General features: G+C 41.4%; 1 protein-coding gene across 7 annotated transcripts in view; it reads right to left on the reverse strand.

The window, feature by feature from the left end:
* Positions 1–1,049: 1,049 nt before the first annotated feature.
* The window catches only part of ITCH (itchy E3 ubiquitin protein ligase), a 92,057-nt gene continuing 74,286 nt past the window's right edge, over positions 1,050–18,820 (reverse strand). For all 7 annotated transcript variants that reach the window (XM_033914187.1, XM_033914180.1, XM_033914184.1 and 4 more), the window contains 8 exons: positions 13,604–13,763; positions 12,601–12,734; positions 10,217–10,357; positions 7,375–7,495; positions 6,489–6,593; positions 5,060–5,156; positions 3,481–3,553; positions 1,050–2,318 (listed from right to left, as the gene is read on the reverse strand). In XM_033914187.1, the coding sequence (XP_033770078.1) occupies positions 2,219–2,318; positions 3,481–3,553; positions 5,060–5,156; positions 6,489–6,593; positions 7,375–7,495; positions 10,217–10,357; positions 12,601–12,734; positions 13,604–13,763 (931 nt within the window). In that variant the 3' untranslated portion in view covers positions 1,050–2,218. The remainder of the gene's footprint in view (positions 2,319–3,480; positions 3,554–5,059; positions 5,157–6,488; positions 6,594–7,374; positions 7,496–10,216; positions 10,358–12,600; positions 12,735–13,603; positions 13,764–18,820) is intronic.

Below are 18,820 nucleotides of genomic sequence, written 5' to 3' on the forward strand. Positions count from 1 at the left end.
TCCAGAGGAAGGCTACTAAAATGGTGCGTGGTCTTCGTGATAAGGCGTATGGGGACACACTTAAAGATCTCAATACTTTGGAGGAAAGGCGGGAGAGGAGAGATATGATACCTACTTACGTGATGTAAATGCGCATGAATCGAGTCTCTTTCATTTGAAAAGAAACTATGCAATGAGAAGGCACAGGATGAAGTTAAGAGGCGATAGGCTCCGGAATAATCTGAGGAAATACTTTTTTACAGAAAGGGTGGCAAATGCGTGGAACAGTGTCCTGGAATAGGTTGTGGAAACAGAGACTGTGTCTGATTTCAAGAAAGCCTGGGATAGGCACGTGGGATCTCTCGGAGAGAGAAAGAGATAATGGTTACTGCGGATGGGCCATTTGGCCTTATCTGCCATCATGTTTCCATATTTCAGACACGATATTTTCACAGAACTGTACTTAGCTTGTGTAGCCTTGCATATTGTGAATGTCGTAAAAATGTCAGAGGGATAACCAGAAGAATTAACATTTCAAATGTTGTTCTACATCTCCCTAAAGCTGTTCATAAGTTCGACCGGGCTTGGTTTCAGGGAACTCAGCCCCTTTATTCAGGAACCCTTCCAGGAGTCACGCAATTAAGGTGAACATAAAAAAAAGGTTTTATAAAAACCTTAATGGAGATGTAGAAAATTTGAAACGTTAATTCTCCTGTTTATCCCACTGACATTTTTACGACATTCACAATACGCAATGCTTCACAAGCTAAGTTCTGGTTTCTACGCTGGGCTGACATCACAGGGTGTTGTTTGTGGAGTTTATAGTAACCAGGATCTTGCGCCAATTCTACCACTTTCTGGTGCTTTTGCTTTGCCAAGCAAGCTGTACTTTTTGAGTTACAAGAGCTCCAGAAACCAGGCAGAGGAGGGAAAAGGAAGCAGGAAGACCCCCTTTCAAAAACTTTTATGGGCACATCCAATTCACAGTTTCATATTCCAGTAGCAACAGGGATCTGCCAGCTTCCCACCTCTGCTCCCCAAAACAATTAATAACATGTTGAGTACATCAGTCACAGCTAACAGTCTTTATTACAATGTGGAATAATTACAATTGCACATTTCCTTATTAACAGCACCAAAAGTTTCTGAAGAAACTGTTTTGCCAACTTTAATAGCTTACTGAAGCCAGCCCTGTTGACGCTCTCAAGTGCAAATACACAACTGTTTAACAAGTCAAAAAATAATCCTGTCGGAAGGAAGCTTTTAAAATCACATCTAGTACTGCATGTACATGTCCCATGTACATACATTGCAACCCAAAAAGCTGACAATCGCAAGCATGTTTTTCCCTGAATCAATACTTGTGGAGCACAAATTCTTATCAAGGTGTTAACTTTCTGGCCAGCATTGTAAGCACTTCTGACAGCGAAGCCCGATGCAAACATGCAAAGAGAAAACCTGTAGTGGGACAGTAGAACAAGTCACCCGAGTGATGTCAGGAACAGAAGAAAGCCAAAGGAAACCTATTCCAATAATGTTGTTAATGGCTTCCTGAGTCTCATTCTGTTAAACCCATAGAGCATGCAGAACTGGTTAATGACTGAATTGGAGAGCGCATCAACTTTGATTTCAACACAGCTGACTTCGTAGTAGGCCAAGATGGAAATACTGCTTTAATAAGGACATGTGCAGCAAATCCAGTATCAATATCAAAGAAATGACTTACATTCAGAAGACGTTCTATTCAAACATCAGAAGAATCAAAAAGACTCATGATGGGAAAAGTAAAACCAACACAAGCAATGGGTTTCCTCATAGGATCCATACACAGGCTCTAACTGGAAGCCCTTATGAGGATGTCTGATCAGTGGCTAAAAAATACTACCCAGTATTAACAGTAGAGAAGAAAACAAAGTCAATTTAAAAGCAGATTTCCTGGTGGTATTCATCTTTAACAAAGCGAAGATCCACTGGTAGACGTTACTTGCCAACCCGCCTTGAACACAGGTCTGCAAAGGTGAGTAATAAAATCCAAAATGTTTTGGATCAGGACTCGGCATAAATCTAATGAATGTTATAAATCTGACGATAATGTCCATTTCCGTAACTCAATGGTAACTGTTTAAATAATCTTTAGTCAAATCAGAACCTACTTTACAAGCAGGAGATGCACAAGCAGCAGCGAAATTGAAGAACTAGGAAAGAATTCTATGATCTTTGTTGGGGCTCTGGTTTTCTGTTATTCTTGTCCAAATCCTTCCGTTTCTTCTATTGCAAACAGCAATTTTTCCTTCAATTGCTCGTAGCTCTTGTATGGTGGCAGGTCCAGGCGGTTGAAGCTAAAAACAAAAATCCTGCTTAATTTCTGAATAAAAAAAAATAAGCCATTGGAAGTAACAGCTGTACAACATAAATTCAAGTCTAGAAACACCCGAAGTTCTATTTAAAAATATATTGCTTACCCAAGATAAGCCACCCATTAACTTAATATAGAAACACAGAAACCATGGCAGAAAAAGACCATATGGCCTATCCAGTCTGCCCATCCAAACCAATTACCATGTTTCCCCGAAAATAAGTCCTAGCTTGATTTTCAGGGTAGATCTAAATATAAGCCCTACCCCCCAAAATAAGCCCTAGTCGCCGGCAGCAGCACTTCCCCCCACGAGACCGAAATACCTTGTAACAAACAGCAACGTCGGCAGCAATCTAGACAGGCTGCTTCAGGGCCTTCTCTCGCCAGGGCGTTCCATGTGCCGCGTTGCTGATGACATCATCAGTGATGTGGCAGAGGAACACCCGGGTGGGAGAAAGCCACCAAGCAGCCTGTCTAGATTCCTGCCGACGTTGCCATTTGTTACAAAGTGTTTCGGTCTCGCAGTTGGCGGGGAGGAGTGTGTGTGTGGGGGTGCACACAGCAGGGGGGATGGGAGGGAGGGAGGGAGGGATAGAAGCTGCAAGGGATGCGAGGGAGAGGTAGAAAGATACTGCACAAGGGGATGGGCTAGAGGGAAGGAAAGATGCTGCACATGTGGGGGAGAGAAAGGAAATAGGAAGAATTGGGGTAGAGGAAGGGAGAGATGATCATTGTACATGAAAAGAGACCTAGTGCCTTTTTTGGGCCCAAAATCAATATAAGACAGTATCTTATTTTGGGGGAAGCACGGTATTAATCCCTACAATCCCTTCCTCTCTCTTGGAGATCCTCTGTGCCTGCCCCACATTTTCCGATATAGTTCTCCATCTCCAAGTCCTCTGCTGAGAGGTCATTTTATGCTTCCAGCACTCTTTCTGTAAATACTTCCTAAGATTACTCGCGAGTCCACCCCTCTTGTCCTAATTCGCAGGACATCAGAATTTAGTTTGCTCTCTCTTCCCTCAACACCTGACTTTTGAATGGAGAACTACACTTGACCCAGTGCTGCAATTCACTCATTACTAATCCCCCTCTCCCAGTAAAATTTTCACATGCACCCTTCCCAGCCTCTGCACATCACTCACCATGTATGACTCCTGGGGAGCCAGTTTTCCTTTCCAACTTTTTCAATACAAAACTTCTGTGGTCCATTGCTCCCTGCAATAAAACAGATTATTTTGTTTTGAGCAGGGGTGAAATACCTACCAGCAGTTTTTCTATGAATCATGTGAGGTAAGACTTAACAGAAAACCTATTGCTTAGCTGATAATCCAGTTTTGTTTCATTTCTCTTCACACTGGTTTTCGTTTAATTAAATAGCAGAAAGGTATCAGTGACAAAAAAGAAAAACCTTTTGTTTTCCTAAAACCAGGAACTTATAATTCCTTAAACATATTGTGTAAGCTAAATAATTAAGGATTTAGCTCAAAAAAAACCTTTAGAAACAGAAAAATGAAGTCAGGTAAAGACCATCTGGCCTATCCATGCCATCTACTCTCCTTTCCTCTCCCTTAGAAATCCAATGCACTTGCCCAGTCTATAGCAACCGAGAACTATTTTCCCCTTTCAAGAAGTCTCCCCTCTTGGACTTCTTCCCTTGGAAACCATCATGTATATTCTGCAGAGAAGGTGCTGCTGCAAGTAGCTTATGAGTGGAGCAATGTCTTCTCTAGTCAGGAGAACCAGAAGCTGAATTTTGTGTGTGTGTGTGTGTGTATCCCGACTTATCTATAAGGACACAGAAAAATACAGATGTAGTTTGTAGCATGAAAAGTGGCGAGCAGCTATTTTGCAGGGAGTGGCTTCAGTCAGGAGTTTGTGCATTTCCAAGGGAAGCCAGCCAATTAACTAGCCAAGCCAAGCGAGGCCGGCCCCAACTTCCCCACATCACTCTTGCAAATAGCAGCAGTTAGCTGAGACACTTCTGCCTTACAGCCGGTGTAAGTGCTGATGTCTAAAGGACGTGTTGAAAAATCAAATTATTTTCAAGCCACATGCTATTGGTAGACTATGAATAAGCAGCTGCTGCAGTACAGTTCTTGGTTTGGACTTTTTCAGCAGTCTGGGTGAGGGCATTTCCTGGTTCAAGAGCCAGCAGCTGAATCCGAGTCTCCAACATAGTAGAGCGGTATTAATCGCCACTGATGTTACTTAATTACAACTAGCAAAAGGCATTGGCTCCCCCTACTTGCAGCAGTTAACTAAATCAAAACTTAAGTTTGATATAAAACCAATTTGTACTGGGCAAAACACATCTGTATCTAGATTTTCATTGATCTTCTCTTTTCTATCTCTGCTCCAAATCCATCTACTGTACTGCCAGCATTGAATCAGCAATGCCAGCTGTGCCAGAGCAAGTTTCTGGCCCACGGCCCTGCTGAAAGACTTTCCTCTAGGGGAAAAAAATGCTCATCTCACTTAGAAATTTCATCTAGCCCAAGTGCTTAAGAACTAAATGTGAAAAACTGTGGCCCTGCTTACTTTGGTAATAGAAATGTTTCTGATGAACTGTAAGCATGGAAATGAGTGTAAGCCAAGAGCCCTGCTTTGCTGCTAACACTTTAGGCTCTAGTAGTATAATGAGACATTCTGCTTCCTTGAGAAACTGGCTTTTTGATTGCGCTATCTTAAAGAGAGCAGCGATGGTCCAGTATTTATGCTCACCCATTAAGTCAGCAAACCCTCCAACTGGAAGCCGACATGTTCCAGCAACAAATTGTAGCAGCCTCATTCGCTTCTCATTGTCCATTTCTTTCACAAACTGAAAGAGAATGCAGGTGAACATAAGAACAGCCACCGCTCACATGGCGGCCCTCTGGTCAAGCGTGAAAAGAGGCACACACAACACACATCTTAATTCTAATCATGTTGTGGAATTAGCACACGCTTCTGGAAAGTAAAAGAGATTAAGTGACCTCCTGATATGCAGGTGAAATGTACAAACTTGCCCAAAGCCCTTAGAGGTGTCCTTGAGTGGTGGTGGGGGGGTGGGGGGCGGGGGTCAGAAGGACTGTTCATTTACATGCTAATTTACTTAGTAGGTGTGCAGTTAATTTTGCTGGGGTAATTTCCAAAAGGAAACTAGACAACATACTTTCCCTTTTGAAAATAAGTACAAACTGGAACTTTAGATCATTTATTGTCTTATTGTCCATTCATTAAGGCTTTTTGGCAGTCTATTTGGGATCAAATAATCACGTAGCATTGTCTTATGATACAATTTTATTTGGCATGTCTATGAGAACTAAATGTCAAATATCTGCTAATAATAACAAACTTTTGATGATATTGACAGGAGTTGCCATCCAACAAATAACATAATTTGGAAGGATTGTAAAAGGCTGAATTATTGTTTCTGGTGGAATTCAGTTTGTCACGTGTATAAAATGGAAAGAGCGTTGGCAGTTCAAAAAGGTTATTATAATAAATTTAAGGATGTGTGGGGACCATTATTAAATTATTATAATGAATAATTTACACTTTTCCCAATTTTAATACACATGTGGATTTGGGGTGGGGGAGATTCTTGGTTTTCCAATATTAATATATATACGAATGACATAAGATATTATTTTCATGTGGTATATTTTAGTTGTATATGAATTTGGGAGGGGGGTGGGGGTTAAGTCTTCTTGTTGTATGATATTGTAGATTTTCAAGTGATGTTGTACTATAATTGTTTGATATTTACTGTACACTTGATGTAAGTTATAAAATGAATAAAGAAATTAAAAAAAAAAGAAAATAAGTACAAAGTCTGTTGGTAAAAACTATCTGAAACTTTACACACTCTGAATATTAAACTACCCCTGCTCCTCCCCAACATTTGGCAAAGTCACTGAACCAATTACTGTATACAGTTTTGTTTGGATATGCTCCGAGAGACAGTGTACCAAATGCAATAAATGAGGTGTGCAAATTCAACTAGTTGAATGATACAAATTCATCTGAACAAAATACGTAGGGAGCTTCCTTTGGATGATGAAATTAGAGTCTTAGATTGCGTAAAAATAAGACAAATGACACTTCATACTGAATACAACTAGAATTGCATTCAAGACTATTACAGTCTTGAAAACTATCTAATACAAACCTGCCAAAACCAAATGATCTGTTTGCTTGTCCTGGTATAATGCCGGTAGATGGTGTGTCTCTGCCAGTCATTCAAATCGATCTCTTGCATCCCACACAAAAGCACCTTAAGGAGAGACATAATGCAGGAAAGTTTTTCATATTTGTTGGTCGCTGGCAACCCCTTCTTCCCCCACTTTTATTCTTGATGCCTATGTGGGCAATTTTAAAAACCATTTCTGTGCATAAAGCAATGCATTATGAATGGAAACAAGTGCTTTTAGGATTGTACAAAAGTCACAACAAGCAAAAAACCAGGAAGGAATCGCAAAACAACCAGAGCTGGCAAGGTGGAGCAGATAGAAACTTGAGAATCCCAGATTTATTAATAACAGAAAATAAAAACAATAAAATCAAATACATCTGGCAAACAGTCCCAAGTTTATACCAGTCTCTGAAAGGGAGTAATCATCATATGCAGATGATTTCACTTTATTCTAACCCTAAAGCCCCGTCATGTAATCTCTCTATCATTGGGTACGGATGCATCTTCTTGTATTAGAACAGGGGTATCAAAGTCCCTCCTCGAGGGCTGCAATCCAGTCGGGTTTTCAGGATTTCCCCAATGAATATGCATGAGATCTATTAGCATACAATGAAAGCAGTGCATGCAAATAGATCTCATACATATTCATTGGGGAAATCCTGAAAACCCGACTGGATTGTGGCCCTTGAGGAGGGACTTTGACACCCCTGCATTAGAGCAATACAAATGGGGGGGGAATGTTCTAATAAAATCCAGAAGATATGGAAGTCTTGTAGTGCCTTTGGTGGAAGGAACATGCAATAAAAGGTTGAGACCATTGTATGACTGATGCTGCTCCTAATATCGTCATCTTGAGTCTCACCTCCAACTCTTTAGCATCAAAGTACTGTAGATATTGCTGTGGTAGAATTTCATTGAAGCCTTCAAAAAAAGCCTGGGTCTGTTCCTCCACACCACGGGAGAGTCGCCATTCTGCGACTAGCCTGGAAGATGGACAAGAAATAAACCTTTACTTTCAACTGCAACGGTTATAAAGGTAGTAATGTACTCAACCTCCTTTCAAAAGCAAGGAAGATTCTGGAAACAAGTCATCCAGTGGTTCCCAAACCTGTCCTGGGGGACCACCAGCCAGTCGGGTTTTCAAGATATCCCTAATGAATATGCATGAGAGAGATTTGCATACCTGTCACATCCATTATATGCAAATCTCTATCATGCATATTCATTAGGGATATCTTGAAAACCCGACTGGCTGGTGGTCCCCCAGGACAGGTTTGGGAACCACTGAATATAATTGTCCTACAGAAAATAATATCTTCTACAGATGAGTGTCTTTATTTGGACATTAGCTGAACTCAGGTCTTCCAATGTGCCTGCATTAGAATTAAACTGCATAATCACTGGGCTGCAGAGTGCACTGAGCTACCCATTTCTGGCTTCCCCCCCCTCAATCGATTCTTTCAGTCTTATTCTTGGATCTCCTTTTCTGCTTCTTATACATTTCCAAATTCTATTATGGCTCTATCCTCCTCTTGAAATTCTAATTAAGTACCAAAAAGGCCACTTGAAGCAGCTGATTCAGAAATGTGGAACACAGGTTAGTTTAAGCAGAGCTCTATTTTTATGCTGTTAGATAACTATATGTAGGCAGAACTTGAGTGCTTAAAATATGCAAGGAGAAGGGGCAAGAGGTAGGGAGATTAGATCACGGGTGGTGGTGAACCTTAACTCTCCTCAGATTAGCAGACACTAGTGGCAAGGAAACAAATTTATCTCCCCCGTTATTCATTCATACAGGCAACTCACACATTTTGCTCCTCTCGTGGTCTGACCTTAGACTCTGCCCTTCCCTCTCTGTTCCCCCTTTTCTCCAATCCCTGCCAAAATACTACATACTAGTAACGTGAATAAGATTGAGCAGTGTAAATCTGGTTATGATCATTCTAAATACTTGGCCCCTTTTGATAACATGGAGACCTGACACTGATTCAGCAAAACAGTTCATTTTTTTTCTCATGCGATCCTTCAATCTGTTAGCAGCAGGCAATACTGTGGATAGAAATTAGGTGAGGGCAAAGTAGGCCCAGCCATAGCTCCTGACCGATATTCCAAACATGGCCTTCCATCCGAGGTAGAGGCTTCTCTTTTTATGAGACTTTTACAGAGAAAGAACTAATACACTTTAGGAAATCTAAAAGGCATTTTCTGATGCTGGTTTTCCATATAACCCAGGGATGAGCAACCAGTTCCCATTAAAAATTAACTTACCCTTAAATAAGTCATATGAAACCAGATGTAATGTAATAATTAGGAAATGATGACTTTGAGGTATTTTTTTAATCTTTACTGTTGAAGTTGTTTTGTATTTATTTGAAGAGAGCTCACTTACCAGCACAGCACAGCACCCCAGTCAGGTTTTCAGGATTTCCCCAATGAATATGCATGAGATCCATGTCATATAATGGGAGCAGTGCAGGCATCTCTCATGCATATTCACTGGGGAAAACTAAGCTGGGTCAGACCAAGGGTCCATCTAGCCCAGTTTTCTGTATCCACAGTAGCTAATCCAGGTCACAAGTACTTGACAGAAACCCAAATAGTAGCAACATTCCGGAATCTCAAAGAATAAGCAACATTCTGGAACCCCAAAGAGTAGCAACATTCCGGAATCTCAAGATTCCAGAACCCCAAAGAGTAGCAACATTCCGGAATCTCAAGATTCCAGAACCCCAAAGAGTAGCAACATTCCCTGCTACTGACCCAGTCTATCAAATTTTCCTCTCCTGACAAGTTCTAGAGCTTAACTATGTTCGAGTGAAAAAATATTTCCTCCTATTTGTTTTTAAAGTATTTCCATGCAATTTCATTGAGTGTCCCCTGGTTTTTGCACTTTTGGAGAGGGTGAAAAATCGATTCACTCTTACCCATTCTACACCACTCAAGATTTTGCAGACCTCAATCAAATTCCCCCTCAGCCATCTTTTTTCCAAGCTAAAGAGCCCCAACCTCTTTAGTCTTTCTTCATACAAGAGGAGTTCCATCCCCTTTATCATTTTTGTCGCTCTTCTTTGAATCTTTTCTAATTCCGCTATATCTTTTTTTGAGATAGTGACCAAAACTTGCACAAGATGAGAGGACACACCACAGAGTGACCTGACTGGGTTGCAGCCCTTGAGGACTGAGGTTCCCCCCTCCCCCCCCCCCCGGTATAGCCAGTATTTTCATTCTTTATTGTAATACATTTCATTGAATTTTTGTAATAAAGTATAGCGGAACATAATGAAACCAGAAGGTCCAAAATATTCAATGACAAGTAATTATAAGCATAACTGTACAATCGTTTGTATGCCTTTATGTAAAAATAAACATATTTTGCTTAGTAAAACATAAAACAGGTAACCAACTGTTGGTAAAAGTTTGCTCAACATGAGATATCCCAAGGATATTCCATTTCCTTCTGGAGCAAGAAATTAAAGCAAAAATAATCTATTGATGTAACGATTTTGAGTACGATTAGCCAATGTTACAAAGGAGGAGGTAAAGGCTGCAGAGTTGCCATCATTCCAACATTCTCTTTTACTGCCTAGGGAATGGAGAAATTAGAAGCCCAGCACAAAGACTTTGCATCATCTCTAATACGGATTAAAACATAATCCTTCTGAACTCATTAGTAGATGCAGAATTCAAAGCTTGCTAGTACTTGCCTAATGTAGTCTTCTTTATTTTCTTCAGTAACCAGAATGTCTCCACCATTAGGTTTCAGCTCATGGCTTTGCACTTCACCCAGAATTTCTTTGTCAACCGAGAAAAACATTTCCAAACCACATTCTTCAATGTTGTTTTCTCTGTAAAGAGGAGGAAAAAACCACATGGCTCTCATAGAATCCAGTACACTGTACACACATGCTGAACAATAATTTGAAAACTCAGAGTTTTAGAAAAAATACTTTTCTTATGTCAACATAAAATACAAACTTGCATTTGGATTCTACTTCCAAAAGACGTGAAAAGGTGGGTAGTGATTATACGCATGTAGCTGATGAAAATATGAGCATACATGGCGATTAAATAAATTTCTACTGTTACTTTAGTTTACTTCTGTTTAACAGTAATAATATTGTTCAAGGTTGTTTCTATGAGTTGGACAGAGCAACCCACCTTTACATAGAAACATGACGGCCGATAAAGGCCAAATGGCCCATCTAGTCTGCCCATTTATAACCAAGTACTCTTCCTATGAAACATTCCAAGTCACATGGCAACTAGAGAATGACACAGGGACAAATTTGTCCCCATCCTGTTTCCGTGAGTTTTGTTGCTGTCCCTGCCCCATTCTTGTAAGCTCTGCCTTAACTGCACAAGCCTCGAATACTTATGATTTTAAAGCATTTGAGGCTTGTGCAGATGAGGACGGAGCTTGCAGGAATGGGGCAGAGACAGGAAAAGAGCCTGACGGGACAGGAAAATGAGTTCCTGCAGGGACGAGGAAAAATTTATCCCCGTGTCATTCTCTAATGACAACTATTGCCAATGATGGCATTCCTAGAGAAGTTGACCTTTGTCTACCATACTGTAAAAATTGCAGAAAAATCAACAATTCAAACTTGTGCACAAGAAGGAAAGGATTTTACAATGCTAACAACTTAGTATTAGTAATGTCTGCAAACATGGCCACGATTATAATCTCTCAGATCACACTGATTTTATTAAACCTATCGACAATCTTCTGCAGTCCAAGCTCATTCAGGATTCAAGAAAGTTACCAGTGGTCAAAGTTTTAAGACTCGGAGGTGTTACAACAGTCTGCAAGATGGTAATTTACTTTCTTCACTGAAAGTACCCCAAGACATATAAGGGCTGATTCTCATCAGGCTGCCAAAAGTGAGGGTGTCATTTAAAACCAATTAAAAGGTGATTTAAAAAAGGGTGCCGCTAAGTAGCATCCCCGACCAGCACCTATCTCCTTGGCAGCTAGCAGCACACAGTGACGCCAAAGCCTGAAAGGGGGTGTGGTTAGGGGCAGTGCCGGACTTCGGCATCACTATGCACCCCTAGCCGTAATTCTGAAATGACCTTGGCCTACATTTGACGCCTTAAGCCGCAATTCTGTCAGTAATTGAGATGTGGCGGGTGCAGATTTTGTGCCTGCCATGGCAGACACTCCTTCCAGAATCAGCCCCATACTCTATGTGTTCCATTAACTAGAGGGTGCAGTACTACCCACTGTGAATAACTCATCACTGACCCCCCCCCCCAATTCTCTACACCAATGAAGTGACAAAAAAGCATCTAGGCTGGTTAACATATTCTACTTTCATAAAACATTCATGTTTAACATACACTCGGGGGTGCAACATATGTATACGATTCGAACTCTGTTAAAATCCATCTTAGGAGATGGACAAATTCACCCTTTGTGGCTCCTGTTCCATTTGTATGCTTTTACTTACCATTTCAGTATCTGGTGAATCTAATTACTCATCATTTTGCACAACTCAAAAATCGCTTATTTACAGTCGTACAATTTAAAAAAATTTTTTTTATTACTTTGCTTTTATGTTGTCTTTTGGTTGTACTTACATTAAGCAAGTCTGATTCTCAGTATTCTGGTAAGATGCAAGCAATATTTCTAATGGCATAAAGTTTCATATTTAATTGATTAGATCAGGTGTAGGCAATTGTGGTTCTCGAGAGCCACAGGCAGGTCAGGTTTTTAGGATATCCACAATGAATATGTACGAGATGGATTTGCATGCACTGCCTCCTTGAGATGCAAATCTATCTCATGCATATTTATTGTGGATATCCTGAAAACCTGACCTGCCTGTGGCTCTCGAGGACCGGAATTGCCTACCCCTGTAGATAAATGGAGCAGTTCTTTCTGCCCCAACTAGGACAAATTTGATTTCTATTAACATATAAAAATTCCACATCTGTAGGAGATTTGTATATATTTTTTCTATTTAAAAAAGTCAGAAGAAACATTTCTTCCTCGAGTAGAACATTATTAAATATGAGTTTTATTGACCAATCCTGAATCACATATAGCAATTACACCATGACAGTCTAAATAATATCATTAACTTACTTTATCCAGATCAAAGAGTTGTAAAACTCTGGATCAACAGATTCTAAATCCTTGAGTCCTACTGGTTTGTTTAGGATGCGCTTATAGAATGGCAAAGAGAAACCAGTATCTATGAATTTCCCATGGAATAATGCCTGGTCAACAACAAGGAACAAGAATGGAGTTAATCCCAAAAATATCAAGGTAACACTATCACATTTACCCAGGCAGAGTTTACACTGCAAAGACTTGGATGCAACCATCTGTATATTTCTTGATTGATTTATTCAGTTTTCTATATCGTTCTCCCAGAGGAGCTCAGAATGGTTCACCTGAATTTATTCAGGTACTCTAGCATTTTTCCTCGTCAGTCCTGGCGGGCTCACAATCTGTCTAATGTACCTGGGGCAATGGGGGGATTAAGTGACTTGCCCAAAGTCAAAAGGAGCAGCGTGGGTTTGAACCTGCAACCTCAGGGTACTGAGGCTGTTAACTTTAACCACTGCACCACACTCTCCCTCTGTGATCAGTCTTAGGAAACCACAATATCACTAATCTATGCTAAAGGAAAGCCTTTTTGCTCACCTGTTCCAGGTGTTTACTGGGACTGATCCAATGACACCAGGACAAACAACTCTCCCAGAATTCAGAACTAAGCTTACAGCTCTGAGCCTGCATCACTCTTCCCAGTTAACTCTTGGGAAAGTAAGTAAACGTGTGCGCAGCAGAGCCGCTAAAGAAAACGGGTGAACTCTGGCAGACCTTCAAGTTCATTGAGCAAAATATAAAGGTTTTCTAGAATAGGAATAGAAATCACGTCCTTATGTGATTATGCTTTTGAAGTGTAATCTGTTATTGGTTTTATTATATTTCTTTAACCAGGTCATTATGGCAGGAATAGGGGAAAATAAATAATCTGCTTCAGACAATTTGAACTTGAGTATATTAAGAGCCACATTTGCTAAGGTTCTATTATCACTTACTAACTGAGATCATAATTCTGTTTTTTTGTTTTAAAACTTACCATTGCAATGAACCTGCCAATAAAGCGGAAGTATTTCAGGTGGTCAGGGTTGATGTATGAGGCTGGATTAATTTGCAAGCAGTAATTATCCTTCCCTGCATATTCAAACAGGCAATACATTGGGTTCAACACTTCATGAGACAACAGAAAGAACCATTCCCTGAAATCGAGAGAGACATGAAAAAATCCATGAGGTCTACATGCATGGACAAACACAATATTAGCACTCACGTGCTCCTTACCAGCAAGGGCACAGACAATTCACAGGCTGTGAAAATGCAGCTAGGAGAGTCTTATGCAAAATCAATACATGATGGCTCCACATTGGTATGCAGTTACAGCAGAAATTTAAACATATGCCATGAGCGCCTAAATGGATTCACTTGTGTGCTTGAATGTTACAGATTCACGTACAAGTGCTGGCAGGGCACTAAGCAGAATTCTGTGAGCTTAGCATGCAACTGCAACGGGACATGACATGGGCATCGCCCACAATTACAAGGACTAAAAGCAGCATTCACACCCATCACAGACATGGCTACTTCTCTAATGGCATTTGGGTGCACAGATTTCATTATAGAATTTGCGCTTGGTGCACTTTGTAGAATTGCCCTGTAAGAGAATTTGTCTCTTAATTTACAAAACAACTTGTAGAGGTTACGTCTTTCTATGCATAGTTGATTGACTGAATATAGTGTGAACAGAAGGGGATTTTTTTGGGGGGAAGGGGTCCAATAGATGGTGGAAGAGACACAGCAAACTGTCTTAATTCCAGCTAGCTGACTCTAGGAGTTCTCTCACCTCCGTGCATTCTCCGTTGCCTCTCTGCGCTCACTTTCCTCAACTTCCTACCCCACCTTGCACTTCAATCCCTCCCCCTTGAACTCTCAGCCTTCCTCCTTTGCATCCACTTCCCCTCCCCCTCCTCCCATCACCATTATCTCGTACCTCCTGTCTCCCTTTTCCACTACTTCATTTGGCTTATTTCTGTTCTGCTCTTCGCTGCGGCCGTGGCTCTACTCTTCCTCTGCCACTGGAAGTCAGGCTCCCAATTGGATTCTCAGTGGCACATTAATAATGGTGCCATTCTGACATCTTTCACTTTTTTTTTTTTTGATGCCGCAGGGGTTGGGTCCTTGTAGCACCTCCCTTCTTCATGTAGTTGGAACGGACCAACTTGTTAAAAAGCTTGATCATTTGGTGTCCACTGGCTCTGGCTGTTAATCATCCACACAGGAAAGCTGGCTTTTCAAGTAGGGATTTCAATATTTGTGTGCTAGCATAAAGAATCTGTGTAACTCTGAAGGGTAAGTGGCTGAATTAGCTCAGTGTGTTTGCTAAACAGTCTTTAGGGATTTTGAAAGTTTCCTTATTTTAGATCCCCCTTTTCCATCTTTTCTTTTATTGCCCTACGTCGCCCCGCTGTCCATTTTTATTTCTTGCTGGTCTACACCTAGCGTCAACTTGGCTGTAAATCAAGCTCCTAATGGAGGTAGTTCACCAAAATATGCTGGCCTACTACAGCAGTAGCGTTTTCCCTCTATTGGTCGATCAAAACCCACATTATACCAGGACACTAAGAGAGACCTGCCCTCAAAAAATGCCTGTTTGAGGAAAGTTAATATCCGGCACACTTTCAAGAACTCTGTGTTGGGGAAAACCATGTGGCACTATCTTATGATACGGTTTTACTTGGAATGAGTATGAGGGCTAAGCGTCAAATTTCTGCTGCTAATAATAAGCTTTTGTTGATCCTTACGGGAGTGGCTGTCCAACAGATAACATATAATTGGAAGAATTGTTCTAGATTAAATTATAGTTTCTGGTGGAACTCAGTATGCCATTTATATAAAATGGTTATTTTGATAAATTTAAGGATGTGTGGGGGCCTTTAATAAGTTATTGTAAGGATTAATGATTATTTGTTTCTTTTCCTTATGGGATATTAATGAAAGAAGGGGGGGGGAGGGTGGGTTAGGATACTTTAATATTAAAAATTGGATATTATTATTATATGTTTAATATTTGGGTTATTGGATGAATTGGGGGGGTGGGGGGATAAAGCTCATTTTAATTATTAATGAAATATTTCAAGTGATGTGATATTTTATTGTTGAAATTTTTGTACACTTGATGTTGAAAATAAAATGAATAAAGATTAAAAATAAAAAGAACTCTGTGTTGGAATCCATCTGTCAAAACAGGCTTTAAATTTCAATAATTTATATTTATTTAATGTATTTATTGATTGCTGCTTCTTCCTTAGGACACAGGATGATGTGTAACATCATAAAAACAAATAGAATACATGAAACAAAAGGACATACAAAAATATCTATATATCCAGATGGAACAAAAGACTGTGGGGTCCTTTTATCAAGCCGCACTAGTGGGATTAGTGCATTGGACATTTCATCACGCGCTAACCCCCATGGCCGGCTAAAAAACTAACGCCTGCTCAATGCAGGCATTAGCGGCTAGCATGGCAGGCGGTTTAACGAGTGGTATTATTCGCGTTAAACCCTTACCGCAGCTTGATAAAAGGACCCCTGTGTGTATATTGTTTTGAAAATATGTGCATAAAATTGTATTTTCCCCTTTAAAAATCTGTCAGCCTGCCAGTGCCACAGGTAAGTCCTCCCCACCCCAATACTTTGTAGGTGGTAAATATGTGGAGGAAAGCAGAGGGGATTTCAAAATTTTGCTGGTTCTACCCCAGTGCCATTTCTTTTTCCCACATGGAAGAATATGCATGTTGAAGACAGATCACTTATTTTCCTCACGGAGGATCTGCAACAATTTTTGAAGGGTTTGATCTAGGGGGCAATCATTAAACATAGAAACATAGAAATAGACGGCAGATAAGGGCCACGGCCCATCTAGTCTGCCCACCCCAATGACCCTCCCCTACCTTTCTCTGTGAATAGATCCCACATGTCTATCCCATTTGGCCTTAAAATCAGGCACGCTGCTGGCCTCAATAACCTGAAGTGGAAGACTATTCCAGCGATCAACCACCCATTCAGTGAAAAAGAATTTCCTGGTGTCCCCGTGCAGTTTCCCGCCCCTGATTTTCCACGGATGCCCCCTTGTTGCTGCGGGACCCTTGAAAAAGAAGATATCTTCTTCCACCTTGATATGGCCCGTGAGATACTTGAATGTCTCGATCATGTCACCCCTCTCTCTGCGTTCCTCGAGTGAGTACAGCTGCAACTTATCCAGCCGTTCCTCGTACGGGAGTTCCTTGAGTCCCAAGACCATCCGGGTGGACATTCTCTGGACCGACTCCAGTCTCAGCACATCCTTACTAAACTAAACTTTGGGTTTATATACCGCACCATCTCCACGGATGCAGAGCTCGGCACGGTTTACAGGAAGTAGGATGAGAGAGGAACTACAGTGGAGAGATTAAGAGTTAGGTGTAAAAGGGTGGGGGAAAGGGGAGAGGCCTAAGAGGGGGGAAATGTTACAGTTTTGAGAATAGCCAGGTTTTTAGGTGTTTATGGAAAAGTTGGAGGGAGCTTGAGGTTCGGAGCGGGGAGGTGAGGTTATTCCAGATCTCAGTGATTCTAAAGGGGAGGGATGAATCAAGTTTGCCTGCATGGGAGATATCTTTTGTGGAAGGGAAGGATAGTTTAAAAATTTGGGACGATCTGGAGGAGGTAGGGGTTGGGGAGTTCCAGGATAGAGGGATTACGGCAGGAAGGATGCCATGTAGGATCTTGTAGGCTAGGCACGCACATTTGAAGTGGATCCTGGGGATTACTGGGAGCCAATGGAGCTTAGACAGGAGTGGCGAGACGTGATCGAATTTGCCTTTCGCGAAAATAAGCTTAGCTGCGGCGTTCTGAATCCGCTGAAGTATGTGGAGGCTTTTCTTGGTTAGGCTGAGGTAGATAGAATTGCAATAGTCCAATCTGGAGAGGATGATGGATTGTACTAGGACTGCAAAGTGTTTTTGGTGAAAATAGGGTCTGACTTTCCTTAGCATGTGAAGGCTAAAGAAGTATTTTTTTACCAAGGATTGGAGATGGTCGTTGAAGGATAGAGAAGAGTCTAAGGTGACACCCAGGACTTTGCTTGAGAACTCGAGCTGTAATGAGGAGCCGGAGGACAATGGGATGGAGGAGCCAAAGGAGTTTTGTTTTGGACTCGTTCAGTTTCATTTGCATTGTGAATGCCCAGGATTGGAGGTTCATTATGCATGAGGATATGTTCGTAGAGAGGTTAGTGAGGTTCGAGTCGGTCTCAAGGAGGACGAGGATGTCATCAGCATAAGTGTAAAGAGTTTCAAGGGGGGATAGTTGGAGTAGTTTCAGGGAGGACATGTAAATGTTAAAGAGGATTGGGGAGAGGGGTGAACCTTGTGGGACACCACAAGTCAGGGTCCAGGGGGAGGATGAGATGCCGCTCATGTTAACCATGTAAGAGCGGGAGCGTAAGAATTTGGAGAACCAATCAAGAACTATGGAGCTAATGCCTATCTCAGAGAGTTGGAAAATTAGAATGTCGTGGTGGACAACGTCAAAAGCTGCGGAGAGGTCGAATTGTAGGATAATACGGTAATGCGGCCTCCAGAATTGCACACAGTATTCCAGATGGGGCCTCACCATGGATCTATACAATGGCATAATGACTTCAGGCTTACGGCTGACGAAACTCCTGCGTATGCAACCTATGATTTGCCTTGCCTTGGATTAAGCTTGCTCCACTTGATTGGCAGTCTTCATGTCTCACTGACGATCACCCTTAAGTCTCGTTCCGCTTCAGTTCTTGTTAGGATCTCGCCATTAAGGATGTAAGTCTTACATGGATTTTGGCTGCCCAGGTGCATGACTTTGCATTTTTTGCCATTGAAGCTGAGTTGCCAGGACCTAGACCAGTGCTCCAGTAGGAGTAGGTCGTGCATCATGTTGTCGGACATTGAATTTATGTCTGTTGTGCTTTTGCCCACTACATGGCTTAGTTTGGCGTCATCGGCGAATGTTATTTTACCTCGCAGCCCTTCTGCCAAGTCTCTTATAAAGATGTTGAATAGGATCGGGCCCAGGACCGAGCCCTGCGGCACTCCACTGATTACCTCCGTCATTTCGGAGGGGGTGCCGTTCACCACTACCTCTGAAGCCTACCTCCAAGCCAGTTCCCAACCCATTTCGTCAATGTGTCGCCCAATCCTATAGAACTCATCTTGCTCAGCAACCTACGGTGTGGTACGCT

The sequence above is a fragment of the Geotrypetes seraphini genome, chromosome 11 (assembly GCF_902459505.1).
Source record: "Geotrypetes seraphini chromosome 11, aGeoSer1.1, whole genome shotgun sequence".
Taxonomy (NCBI): domain Eukaryota; kingdom Metazoa; phylum Chordata; class Amphibia; order Gymnophiona; family Dermophiidae; genus Geotrypetes; species Geotrypetes seraphini.